The sequence below is a fragment of the Somniosus microcephalus genome, chromosome 25, assembly GCF_052327205.1.
Source record: "Somniosus microcephalus isolate GS21.2 chromosome 25, FLI_Smic_1.0, whole genome shotgun sequence".
Taxonomy (NCBI): domain Eukaryota; kingdom Metazoa; phylum Chordata; class Chondrichthyes; order Squaliformes; family Somniosidae; genus Somniosus; species Somniosus microcephalus.
In genome coordinates this window covers 36,146,397-36,159,151 of record NC_141011.1, presented here as the reverse complement: position 1 = coordinate 36,159,151, position 12,755 = coordinate 36,146,397, and the positions used below count along the sequence as shown (strand labels likewise).

General features: G+C 53.1%; 1 protein-coding gene and 1 pseudogene across 2 annotated transcripts in view; one reads left to right on the top strand and one right to left on the bottom strand.

Moving 5' to 3' along the window:
• The first annotated feature begins 880 nt into the window (after nt 1-880).
• uts2b (urotensin 2, beta) lies at nt 881-3,570 on the top strand. The gene is made up of 3 exons (XM_085967198.1): nt 881-1,124; nt 2,527-2,570; nt 3,253-3,570. The coding sequence occupies exons 1-3, from the start codon at nt 1,061-1,063 to the stop codon at nt 3,367-3,369; spliced, it is 225 nt and encodes a 74-aa protein (XP_085823324.1). The 5' UTR covers nt 881-1,060; the 3' UTR covers nt 3,370-3,570.
• Nucleotides 3,571-3,634: 64 nt separating this feature from the next.
• The window catches only part of LOC147100692 (proteasome subunit beta type-7-like), a 12,074-nt pseudogene continuing 2,953 nt past the window's right edge, over nt 3,635-12,755 (bottom strand). The window contains exons 2-8 of the transcript XR_015073537.1: nt 10,706-10,799; nt 9,928-10,025; nt 8,543-8,683; nt 7,789-7,904; nt 5,946-6,004; nt 4,705-4,856; nt 3,635-3,955 (exon numbers count right to left, since the gene is read on the bottom strand). The product of XR_015073537.1 is annotated as a proteasome subunit beta type-7-like (transcript). The remainder of the gene's footprint in view (nt 3,956-4,704; nt 4,857-5,945; nt 6,005-7,788; nt 7,905-8,542; nt 8,684-9,927; nt 10,026-10,705; nt 10,800-12,755) is intronic.

Sequence of the window (12,755 nt, the reverse complement as noted above, 5' to 3'; positions counted from 1 at the left end):
CTGGGGTACAGTTCCACAGACACTGACTCTCACTGGGGTACAGTTCCCCAGACACTGACTCTCCCTGGGGTACAGTTCCACAGACACTGACTCTCACTGGGGTACAGTTCCCCAGACACTGACTCTCCCTGGGGTAGTTCCACAGACACTGACTCTCACTGGGGTACAGTCCCACAGACACTGACACTCACTGGGGTACAGTTCCACAGACACCGACTCTCACTGGGGTACAGTTCCACAGACACTGACTCTCACTGGGGTACAGTTCCACAGACACTGACTCTCACTGGGGTACAGTTCCACAGACACTGACTCTCACTGGGGTACAGTTCCACAGGCACTGACTCTCACTGGGGTACAGTTCCACAGACACTGACTCTCACTGGGGTACAATTCCACAGACACTGACTCTCACTGGGGTACAGTTCCACAGGCACTGACACTCACTGGGGTACAATTCCACAGACACTGACTCTCACTGGGGTACAGTTCCACAGACACTGACTGGGGTACAGTTCCACAGGCACTGACTCTCACTGGGGTACAGTCCCACAGACACTGACTCTCAATGGGGTACATTTCTGTGGACATTGACTCTACTACATCATCTGAGCAAGGTTAGAAATCAGAGGAAAAATAATTCCCACAGGACAGTGGACGTGAGGAACCAACACCTGAAGAAAGGAATTGGTTTTTAGTCAGTTGAAACCTTTAAATAAGGAGCTGGATTGATATCTGTTGAGCATGGGATTGAGGGTTAGAAAATATTAACTGCAAGGTTATATAAGATGAGATCTTAATATGAGATATTGCAGCGAGGTGGGTGAAGGAACTTAGTGTTTCATAAAGTAGAGGGCTAGCAGGTGGTGGGTCTGAGATACAATAATGAGATGTGGGCTCTGGATGGAGTGGGACGATGGGCCGAATGGCCTTTGCTCTTCCGATGTTCTAATACTCAAATAATTTCCTTCCAGCGTCCAGCGAGGAAAATCAGGCCTTAAATCTGGACGATTTGCAAAGCTTGGACAGTACCTTCCTTCTGTGGAGCCCACCCGCTGTGATGCCCAAGGACAGCCTCTATGATGCCATCAGAGATCTAGAAGCTGCTGAACAATATAAGAATGGTACCGTCCCCCGATTGCGGGCCCCAAGAACCTAGCTCCACTTCCACTCTCACCCTGAGTTTAGATAGCCAAAGTGAAGCAGGGCTGACACATGGTGCAGTTACAATGCCTGGCCCCTAGATGTCTTTAGCAAGTCTTGTGTTCAGGATGTTACCCTGGTGTTCACTAAGAATGCTGGTGACACCTAGTAGTGGGGAATCAGTACTGCAAATCTGGGATCTGAGTTTGAAACAAGCCAGAATAATGCACTGAAAATCTCCCATGTTTGCCGACTGTAAGTGATATGAGTTTGGACAGTCTCAGTCTAGTTTTTATTGGCAATACATCTGCCTCTACTTCACTACTAGTTGGTAACCTTATCAACATGGCTACAGAATGGCTTGTGCAGGAAATGGAAACAATGGCCACGATGGTGCAGTAGAGGGTCCTCATCTTCTGAGGTGGGAAAGTATAGAGGGAGCTTTACTCTGTATCTAACCTGTGCTGTACCTGCCCCGGGAGTGTTTGATGGGACAGTGTAGAGGGAGCTTTACTCTGTATCTAACCTGTGCTGTACCTGCCCCGGGAGTGTTTGATGGGACAGTGCAGAGGGAGCTTTACTCTGTATCTAACCTATGCTGTACCTGCCCCGGGAGTGATTGATGGGACAGTGTAGAGGAAGCTTTACAGCTTTACTCTGTATCTAACCTGTGCTGTACCTGCCCTGGGAGTGTTTGATGGGACAGTGTAGAGGAAGCTTTACTCTGTATCTAACCTGTGCTGTACCTGCCCTGGGAGTGTTTGATGGGACAGTGTAGAGGGAGCTTTACTCTGTATCTAACCTGTGCTGTACCTGCCCTGGGAGTGTTTGATGAGACAGTGTAGACGGAGCTTTACTCTGTATCTAACCCGTGCTGTACCTGCCCTGGGGGTGTTTGATGGGACAGTGTAGAGGGAGCTTTACTCTGTATCTAACCCGTGCTGTACCTACCCTGGGAGTGTTTGATGGGACAGTGTAGAGGGAGCTTTACTCTGTATCTAACCCGTGCTGTACCTACCCTGGGAGTGTTTGATGGGTCAGTGTAGAGGGAGTTTTACTCAGTATCTAACCTATGCTGTACTTGTCCTGGGAGTGTTTGATGGGACAGTGTAGAGGGAGCTTTACTCTATATCTAACCCGTGCTGTACTGGATCGGATTCAGTGTGACCTGGAGATTCGATGCATTGCCATCTTCTCCCATCAAGGGAAGCTTCACACCAGTAATCCAGATTTACAAGATTTATCCTCTGCTGCCCTCTGTGGACACTCTTTACACCACAGACTCATCCCTTCACCTGCTGTGGGCTCTGAGGATTAAGCTGTGGGGTCTCCTCCATTTGTTGTGTCCAGGAGTTGAACTGAATCTTCCTTCCTTGTTAACAGGTCTGAGGGAAATCAGTGACACGCACTCCGGAAACTTGAAAGAGGTGAGTGTTCAGAACATGGGAGAGAAATCTGAGGCACCATCACTTTTAGAGTCAGCACACCTGTGTGTTAGCCCCTCACGTTCGATCAGCTCTGTCTGTATCCCCTCACCTGCACCTCTCCTGGGAGTGTTTGATGGGACAGTGTCGAGGGAGCTTTACTCTATACCTAACCCGTGCTGTACCTGCCCTGGGAATGTTTGATGGGACAGTGTAGAGGGAGTTTTACTCTGTATCTAACCTGATGGGTAGTGCCTTCACAATTGAATAGCCTGCTTATACTCACCGTCTCGGTTCACCCATGAAGGGTGGACATGCGGGTGAGGCAAGCATGGTGTCAGGAACCTTTGGAACTGTGCCCACAAGAGTCAGTGCCATCTGTTGGGTGTAGGCAGGGGTGGTTTTGGGTAGGGATTTGGGTGGGGTTGGATGCAGGCTGGGGTGGGGGTGGGGGTGGGTGCAGGGCAGGGTGGGTAGGGATTTGGGTGGGGTTAGGTGCAGGCCGGGGTGGGGTTGGGTAGGGATTTGGGTGGGGGTGGGGTTAGGTAGAGATTTAGGAGGGGGTCGGGTGGGTGCAGAGTTGCAGTGGAGATTGGAAATACAATGCAAGAAGGGCCAGTAAAAATGAAAATGTAAAAGATCCTTCGAACCCTCGAACCAGTGTCTATTCTGATTCTCTCTGCAGATTCTACATGGGAGGAAAGCACAGCCAGAGTTAGGCAGCCTCCTCACTGGAAAGGGCAGAAAACAATACAAGAAACGTAACAACTTCTCCGACTGCTTCTGGAAATACTGCGTTTGAAGTCGGCTGCCCGCCTGCCCGGGTTTCCGAACGATCATTCTTTTCTCTCGTAATTTTTAATAAACGTCTGACGCTGATGAAAGTATGTAAATATATTCCGGTACTTAATAAGCAAATCACCACTTATTAAAGATTAATGAAGCATTTCAGATTGTTGTATCTCTGCTTCAGTTGATCAATAAAAGCTGTATGTTTTGCAAACATGTGGTTCTCCTCCTCAGATGCAAATAAGACAGATGTTAACATCCACATCACCATCCCTTGCTCTCCTGAAGGTTCCTTTATTTGGAGACTAAATTTGCACAGTACACATGCTGGATACAATGTGTTAAGGATACAATCTATCAGGATACAATGTGTGTGCAATCACATGGTAGGAATCTACTGCCAAATACAAAATCATTTTGTTTTGAACAGGAATTTCTTGTCTCGATCCTTCTGCTGGATCCAGGAGAGATGATGGGATGCTTCTTGTTACTCAGTGTCCATCCTCTGCACAACCTCCTCCACCAGCTCAATTTCTAACGGAGTGACTGTTTCCGTCAGCACAGCAGTGCTGCCCTTCTTGTAGCGATACACACCCTCCCTGCAGGAAACGACAGCAGAAGTTAACAGGATCCAAGGGGGGGTGGGGGCGGGGAGTCATAGAATGAGACAGCGCAGAAGGAGGCCATTCGGCCCATCGTGCCTGTGCCGGCTCTTTGAAAGAGCTTTTCAATCAGTCCCACTCCCCCTGCTCTTTCCCCATAGCCTTGCACATTTATCCCCTTCAGGTATTTATCCAATTCCCTTTTGAAAGTTACTATTGAATCTGCTTCCACCGCCCTTTCAGGCAGCGCATTCCAGATCACAACAACTCGCTGCGTAAAAATAATTCTCCTCATCTCCCCCCTGGTTCTTTTACCAATTATTTTAAATCGGTGTCCTCTGGTTATCGACCCTCCTTCCAGTGGAAACAGTTTCTCCCGATCTACTCTACTAAACCCCTTCATAATTTTAAATAACTTCAGAACACCTCTATTAAATCTCCTCTTAATCTTCTCTGCTCTAAGGAGAACAACTCCAGCTTCTCCACATAACTGAAGTCCCCCAACCCTGGTACCATTCTAGTAAATCTCTTCTGCACCCTCTCCAAGGCCTTGGCATCCATCCTAAAGTGTGGTGTCCAGAATTGGACAGAATACTCGAGCTGAGGCCTAACCAGTGTTTTATAAAGATTCAGCGTAACTTCCTTACTCTTGTACTCCATGCCCCTGTTTATAAAGATTTGCCCCCACAATGCCCCAGGATGGTCCCTGTTCTTCTGATGAATGCCCCTGGGAGCTGGGTACTTACTTTGTGCCCTTCTTGTTGGGACTGTCGACAGCACGGAGAAACTCCGTCTTGTTCTCGGTGATGACGCAGAGGTCAACGTTACTCCCGGAGCCGAGGTCACAGAATATTCCGGCTATGATGGCCTCACGGACCAGCTGCTTGGCTGCTTCCTCCTAGAGACAGATAACCAGCCTTAGAGATAACTGGGAGCTGAGATTCCACACAGTGCCCAGGGGATCAATTAACCCAGGTCCCAGGGCCGGAGTAACCCAGGGCCGGAGTAACCAGGGCCAGAGTAACCCAGGGACCAGGGCCAGTGTAACCAAGGACTGGAGTAACCCAGTGCCCAAGACCAGAGTAACCCAGGGCTGGATAACCCAGTGCCCAGGACCGGAGTAATCCAGGGCACAGGGCCAGTGTAAGCAGGGCTGGAGTAACCCAGTGCCCAGGGCCAGTGTAAACCAGAGCTGGAGTAACCCAGGGCCAGAGTAACCCAGGACCCAGGGCTGGAGTTACCCAGGGCCCAGATCTGGAATAACCCAGGGCCGGAGTAACCCAGGGCTGGAGTTACCCAGGGCCCAGGGCCGGAGTAACCCAGGGCACAGGGCCGGAGTAACCCAGGGCACAGAGTAACCCAGGGCTGGAATAACCCAGGGCTGGAGTTATCCAGGACCCAGGGCTGGAGTAACCATGGGCAACTCACCATAACACAGAAAAGATGCAAGCAAGCGCAGTAGTACAAGGTACTGTGATAATCACTATATTAGTAACGCAGCGTGCAAACATTCTATGGCCTATTTCTTCACGTATTTTTTTATCCATCTGCATTTTCATGGTGCTGGAGGGGGTGGGGGTGCTGGGGACAGTGGTGGATGGTGCTACAGGTGTGCTGGAGGGCAGCGGGGAGACCGACCTCAAATGTGTTGGTATCCAGGACACCAAGAATTTCTCATCCAGCTCTGGCTCATGTGCCAATGGAAGAGGACTTGCACCATCCAGTGGTCAGGAGCGGTACTCACCCCAGCGTTTCCTGGCTCAGCTCATTTACATACCCATTGGTGGAGTGATTGGCGTAAGTCCCGTGTAAAACGGGTGCAATGTCCCCTTATAGTGAGAGAGCCTCTCCATCAGAACCCTTTATAAAGCTTTGCCGAGCAGCGATTGCTGAGCGCGAGGGTTCTGGGCTGGAGGTGTTGCCATGGCGACAGCGGGGGAGGGGATGACGCAGTGCGCGCTCGATACCCGTCGGGTTAGTCACTTACCTCCATGTTTGGCTTGAAACGATCCTCCAGGACAGCCATGGCAGCTGCAGCGCCAGAACCTGCCGGACAGGAGGCACACAGACACTGATTACTGTCCCGGTAAAACCCTCGCGACAGGTCGACTGCCCAGAGTCCCCAACACGGGCAGTCCAAATTAAACAACACGGCAGGGTTTGAAAAACAAGACAGGAAACCTGACCTGGTCAAAGCGTTCCCTCTCTCCCTCCCTTCCTGAAGTGCTGACTCTCTCTGGGCTGCAGTCCCAGGGCACAGGGCACCCTCTGGTACCCAACGCAACTGCCCATTCTTCAAGCATAGCCTAGCGAGTGAGCCTAGCCAGGCTACTTGACCAGGGGGCATCACCTAGGGTCGTCAACTCTCCCAGGTTATCCTGGAGTCTCCAGGAATGAAAGATTAAATCCCGGACACTGCTGCAGCAAATCCGGGAGAATAATTATTGGGAAGCTTCTTAGTCATAAAAATATGGGAGATGGGTAAAATAGCTGTTCGACTGATCGTCAAGAATCATCCAATTGGGTTACAAAAGTCTGTTCACCTTTCGCTTGAATGAGGAAGGCGGAGTTTCAGAATGATTGACATGTCTGGTAACCAATGGCGGGAGCCTGGGGAGGCGGCCGGAGGTCAGGTGACAAAACCTCCCGCAATCCATCCAACTGTGGTCGCAGCAGGCAACCCTGGCTGAGTTTCCTCACCGAGGCCAACTCAGTCAACCCCAGCGAACTCAGCACAGACCCAGAGATGGACGATAGCAAAATACTGCAGATGTTGGAAATCCGAAATAACAACAGAAAATGCTGGAAAAACTCAGCAGGTCAGGCAACATCCGTGGAGAGAAATTTGAGTTGACGTTTCGGGTTGGACCCTTCTTCAAAACTGGAAAGAAAAGAAACTGGATCGGAGGCAGGGCTGCGATCGGACAAAAGAATAAAAGAAACAAAAGAAGTAAAAGAGATTAGAAGCTAGACAAGATGGTAATAGGCTGGGATTAGGTGTAAAGTGTACTGGCAGGGCAAAAGATAGCTGCCAGGTGTGAGAGAGAAACAAAAGGAAAGGGGGGGGGGGGGGGGGGAAAGGAGTGGAACAATTACAAGAGAAAATGAAATGGGGGCCGAGCTATGATCTGAAATTGTTGAACTCGATATCGAGTCCGGAAGGCTGCAGACTGCCTAATCGGAAGATGAGGTGCTGTTCCTCGAGTTTACGTTGAGCTTCCGTGGAACAATACAAGAGGCCAAGGATGGTGAGGTCCGAGTGGGAATGGAGCGGTGAATTAAAATGACAGGCGACCGGAAGCTCGGGGTCACCCTTACGGACTGAACGGAGGTGTTCCGCAAAGTGGTCACCCAATCTGCGTTTGGTCTCCCCAATGTAGAGGAGACCGCATTGTGAGCAGCGAATACAGTATACTAGATTGCGAGAAGTACAAGTAAATCGCTGTTTCACCTGGAAGGGGTGTTTGGGGCCCTGGACAGTGGGAAGGGGGGAGGTTTTCCAGCATTTTCTGTTGTTATTCCAGAGATGGACCCTGGGTTCGTACGGCTCAGCACCCCACCCAGGCAGGCTAAAGAACCTTTAAATCATAGAATCATACAGCTCAGGAGGAGGCCGTTCAGCCCATCGTGCCTGTGCCGGCTCTTTGAAAGAGCTATCCAATTAATCCAACGGTCTCCTGCTCTCTCCCCATAGTCCTGCAAATGTTTCCTTTTCAAGTATTTATCCAATTCCCTTTCGATTGAAATTTCTCAGAGTTCCTGTGACCAACCCCAGGCCTGTTTGGCAGCCGTAGATTAATCCTTTAGATCGAGTGTTAACTGCTCCTTACCCATGGAAACATAGGGCAGTATGTCCGTGGAACCGTGCGGGTACACCGAGTACAGGTGGGGTCCAGTGCAGTCCACGCCCCCGACTATAATTGATGCACCGATGCGCCCCTGGTACCTACAGCAAGACAAAGATTACGTTATGTTTAAATCAGGGAGGGGTTGATTTTCACAGCCCTCATCAGGCATTAACCAGGGGAGTATCAGCCTCACAATGAGGTCTATGGCCTTTCCGTCCCATTAACACCGGCGATGAGGCCACTGCCATTTTGAAAGGGGCCTCCCACCAGGTGTCCAAAGCTCCAGCCTGATTCAGGCGGTCAGTCCCTTTTAATATGAAAACCGGGGTACTACGACATGAATAGGACCTCGACAGCCATTTTAGGACAGAACTGGGCATAGCCCTGCGCCGTGCTTACTCCGACCAGTCTCGTGGGCGACGGAAGAGAAGAGGTTCGGCAAAGGCAAGTGCCGAGTTATATCGTTAGCCCCGGAGGAGCAGGAGAGACCCATAGAAATAATCTGGGCCGCCGCCCCCGTGAACGCAACCCCCCGCCTCCCCGATCCCCCTGGTGACCCCTACCCTCTGATAAGCTGGGATCTTGCTGGTCCGGCACATTCGGCAGAGGGCAGTGCACTTATTCCCCCAAGCCATTAGGGGAGTCGCCCCTACCTCACTGTTTAATTCTAATGACTAAAGAGCCACCACAGCTAATTGGCAATGTAAGGCGTCCTGCTCTGTCACCGCTCTCACACCTGAACAGCATCTGTTTCAGCATCCGGTTAACGATGACCACACGGGGCTTGCGCCCAGTCGACAGGCTGTGGAGCTGGATGTTGGAGGAGATCATCTGTGTCGTCACGTCAGCATCGGCAGCAACTCCCGCCCCACAGCAGCTGGAGAGAGAGAGCGAGCGAGGGGTTAATATCACAGGGCAAGAGGGAGGGGTTAATATCTCACGGCGAGAGCGAGGGGTTAATATCACAGCGCGAGAGGGAGGGGTTAATATCACAGGGCGAGAGAGAGGGGTTAATATCACAGGGCAAGAGGGTGGGGTTAATATCACAGGGCAAGAGGGTGGGGTTAATATCACAGGGCAAGAGGGAGGGGTTAATATCACAGGGCGAGAGGGTGGGGTTAATATCACAGGGCGAGAGGGTGGGGTTAATATCACAGGGCGAGAGGGTGGGGTTAATATCACAGGGCGAGAGGGTGGGGTTAATATCACAGGGCGAGAGGGTGGGGTTAATATCACAGGGCGAGAGAGAGGGGTTAATATCACAGGGCAAGAGGGAGGGGTTAATATCACAGGGCAAGAGGGAGGGGTTATCACAGGGCAAGAGGGAGGGGTTAATATCACAGGGCGAGAGAGAGGGGTTAATATCACAGGGCAAGAGGGAGGGGTTAATATCACAGGGCGAGAACGAGGGGTTAATATCACAGGGCAAGAGAGGGAGGGGTTAATATCACAGGGCAAGAGAGGGAGGGGGTTAATATCACAGGGCAAGAGAGGGAGGGGTTACTATCACGGAGAGAGCAAGGGGTTAATATCACAGGGAGCGGGTGAGAGAGCAAGGGGTTAATATCACAGGGAGAAAGCAAGAGGGATTAATATCATGGAGTGAGCGAGAGGTTAATATCACAGGGAGAGGATGATAGAGCGAGGGGTTAATATCACGGAGAGCGCGCGAGGGGTTAATATCACGGAGAGCGCGCGAGGGGTTAATATCACGGAGAGAGAGCGCGAGGGGTTAATATCACGGAGAGAGCGCGCGAGGGGTTAATATCACGGAGAGAGCGCGCGAGGGGTTAATATCACAGAGAGAGCGCGCGAGGGGTTAATATCACGGAGAGCGCGCGCGAGGGGTTAATATCACAGGGAGAGGATGAGAGAGGGAGGGGTTACTATCACAGGGAGAGGAAGCGATTCAGTGTGTGTTCGAGACACACAGAGCGAGTTGAAAGGAGAGTGACTGGTATTTTTAGTTGACTGTATTTTAATTAACTATTTCTGTTTAAGGAAAGTTAATGACTAGAAGGCAGCGGTCAATTAGCAGTGGGGCCACTAGAGGGAGCGATTTGACAGCTATTGCGAGCCTGTGACCGTGGGACACAGACTGACCCCGAGGACGACACTTACTAGATGTTGGGGGCGATGTGGTGGATCTTGATACAGTTCTTGTCAGCAACAACCATGTCAGCTGTGGCCCGGGTATCAGACCCCAGAATCACCCCGTCCTACAGAACATAAGACGAGAAACAGTCAGTCACGTCGATGGTCCTCTGTCACCACCAGGCCCCGTCACACTGCCCATAGGGAGCTCAGAATCTGAAGCTGCCAAGCTGGCCAGCCTGGTGTGAGGTTAATGACATGTTAATTACTGCCCCAGGCTCACACCAGGGTGAGAGAACAGAGAGAAAAAACGCCCAATATATTTCTCAACGCCCCTCTGATTATATTTTTATATTTTTTCTCCACACTTTTGGTTTGTGCCTTTTCCCTCTCTCTCCCACACGGCAGCTGTCTTTCACTCTGCCAGCGCATTTCACACTTCATCTAGAGCCATTGTTTGTTTCTTTACCTGTCTTATTACTATCTCGTCTCACCTTGAATATCTCTTAATGTCCCCTCTTTCATCCCCTCCCCCATTTCCCAGCCCCAAACTGCCTTGTTTCATTTCCTGCCTTTTCTCTCAGTTCTGTAGAAGGGTCTTTGACCCGAAACGTTGACTATTTCTCTCTCCACGGATGTTGCCTGGCCTGCTGAGTTTTTCCAGCGTTTTCTGTCGTTATTACGCCTGTGATTTGTCTTCTGGGTTTTTGCTCACACCAGTGTCCCGGAGATTAATCTTTAATGCCTGGACACTCCAGAACTATCCTGCTGGGTTGTTGACCCCTAGATGTTGGTGAGGAGTTACCTTGAAGATGAGGCCAGTGATGGTGGTCCCGGTCTTCCTTGCTTTCGGGGGTTTGTAGCCCACTCGCTGCAGTTCCCCCTCCAACGCTGCATTCCTGAAAGATAAGGAGGGTTTGAGAAGGAGCCGGGGAAAGATTAGCGGCGAGTTTGCAGACACTTCGATGTCAGCCGTGGCTCTGTGGGCACCACCCTCGCCTCCGAGTCAGAAGGTTGTGGATTCAAGCCCCCACTCCAGAGACTTCAGCACACAATCGAGGTTGACACGTCAGTGCCAGTACTGAGGGAGTGCTGCACTGTCAGAGGTGCCGTCTTTCGGATGAGACGTTAAACCGAGACCCCGTCTGCCCTCAGGTGGATGTAAAAGATCCCGCCCCACTATTTCGAAGAGGAGCTGGGAAGTTCTTCCCAGTGTCCCGGACAATATTTATCCCTCAACCAAAGTCACTAAAACAGATGATCTGGTCATTATCACATTGCTATTTGTGGGAGCTTGCTGTGCGTAGATTGGCGGCTGCGTTTTCTACATTACAACAGTGACTACACTTCAAAAAAGTACTTCACTGGCTGTAAAGCGCTTTGGGACGTCCTGAGGTTGTGAAAGGCGCTATATAAATGCAAGTTATTTCTTTTCTTTTTAACATCGGAAATGGTGGGGATCTGAGCGGGTAAATAGCTGGCATTTTTAAACTGCAGCCCCCCCCACCCCCCGCAGGCAGGGCAGGGTTAAACGAGAGCCAGCCACTGGTCTGAGCTGTGTTCACACAGGTTCACTTGGTCAAAGAGGGTTACTGCTCCTGATCACTGCCCTCTGATCCCCTGCTAGACAGGGTGACCATCGGGGGAGGGGGTGAACGGATGGGGCCTGGCTAAGACACCCCCTCAAGTGACCGGCAGACACTCTCTGCCTGAGGGTCGAACCGGGGTGGGGTGGGTGGATGCAGGGGAGCTGTTCCCCAGTGAGAGTCAGCACCTTCAGGAGAGGAGGGGGAGTTGGGGGGAGTCGGGAGGGGGGTGTGGGGGGAGAGTCGGGAGGGGGGTGTGGGGGAGAGTCGGGAGGGGGGGGTGGGGGGGAGAGTCGGGAGGGGGGGGGGTGGAGAGTCGGGAGGGGGGGTGGAGAGTCGGGAGGGGGGGTGGAGAGTCGGGAGGGGGGGGTGGAGAGTCGGGAGGGGGGGTGGAGAGTCGGGGAGGGGGGGTGGAGAGTCGGGAGGGGGGGTGGAGAGTCGGGAGGGGGGGTGGAGAGTCGGGAGGGGGGGTGGAGAGTCGGGAGGGGGGGTGGAGAGTCGGGAGGGGGGGTGGAGAGTCGGGAGGGGGGGTGGAGAGTCGGGAGGGGGGGTGGAGAGTCGGGAGGGGGGGTGGAGAGTCGGGAGGGGGGGTGGAGAGTCGGGAGGGGGGGTGGAGAGTCGGGAGGGGGGGTGGAGAGTCGGGAGGGGGGGTGGAGAGTCGGGAGGGGGGGTGGAGAGTCGGGAGGGGGGGTGGAGAGTCGGGAGGGGGGGTGGAGAGTCGGGAGGGGGGGTGGAGAGTCGGGAGGGGGGGTGGAGAGTCGGGAGGGGGGGTGGAGAGTCGGGAGGGGGGGTGGAGAGTCGGGAGGGGGGGTGGAGAGTCGGGAGGGGGGGTGGAGAGTCGGGAGGGGGGGGTGGAGAGTCGGGAGGGGGGGTGGAGAGTCGGGAGGGGGGGTGGAGAGTCGGGAGGGGGGGTGGAGAGTCGGGAGGGGGGGTGGAGAGTCGGGAGGGGGGGTGGAGAGTCGGGGGGAGTGGGGGGGGTGGAGAGTCGGGAGGGGGGGTGGAGAGTCGGGAGGGGGGTGGAGAGTCGGGAGGGGGGTGGAGAGTCGGGAGGGGGGGTGGAGAGTCGGGAGGGGGGGTGGAGAGTCGGGAGGGGGGGTGGAGAGTCGGGAGGGGGGGTGGAGAGTCGGGAGGGGGGGTGGAGAGTCGGGAGGGGGGGTGGAGAGTCGGGAGGGGGGGTGGAGAGTCGGGAGGGGGGGTGGAGAGTCGGGAGGGGGGGTGGAGAGTCGGGAGGGGGGGGTGGAGAGTCGGGAGGGGGGGTGGAGAGGTCGG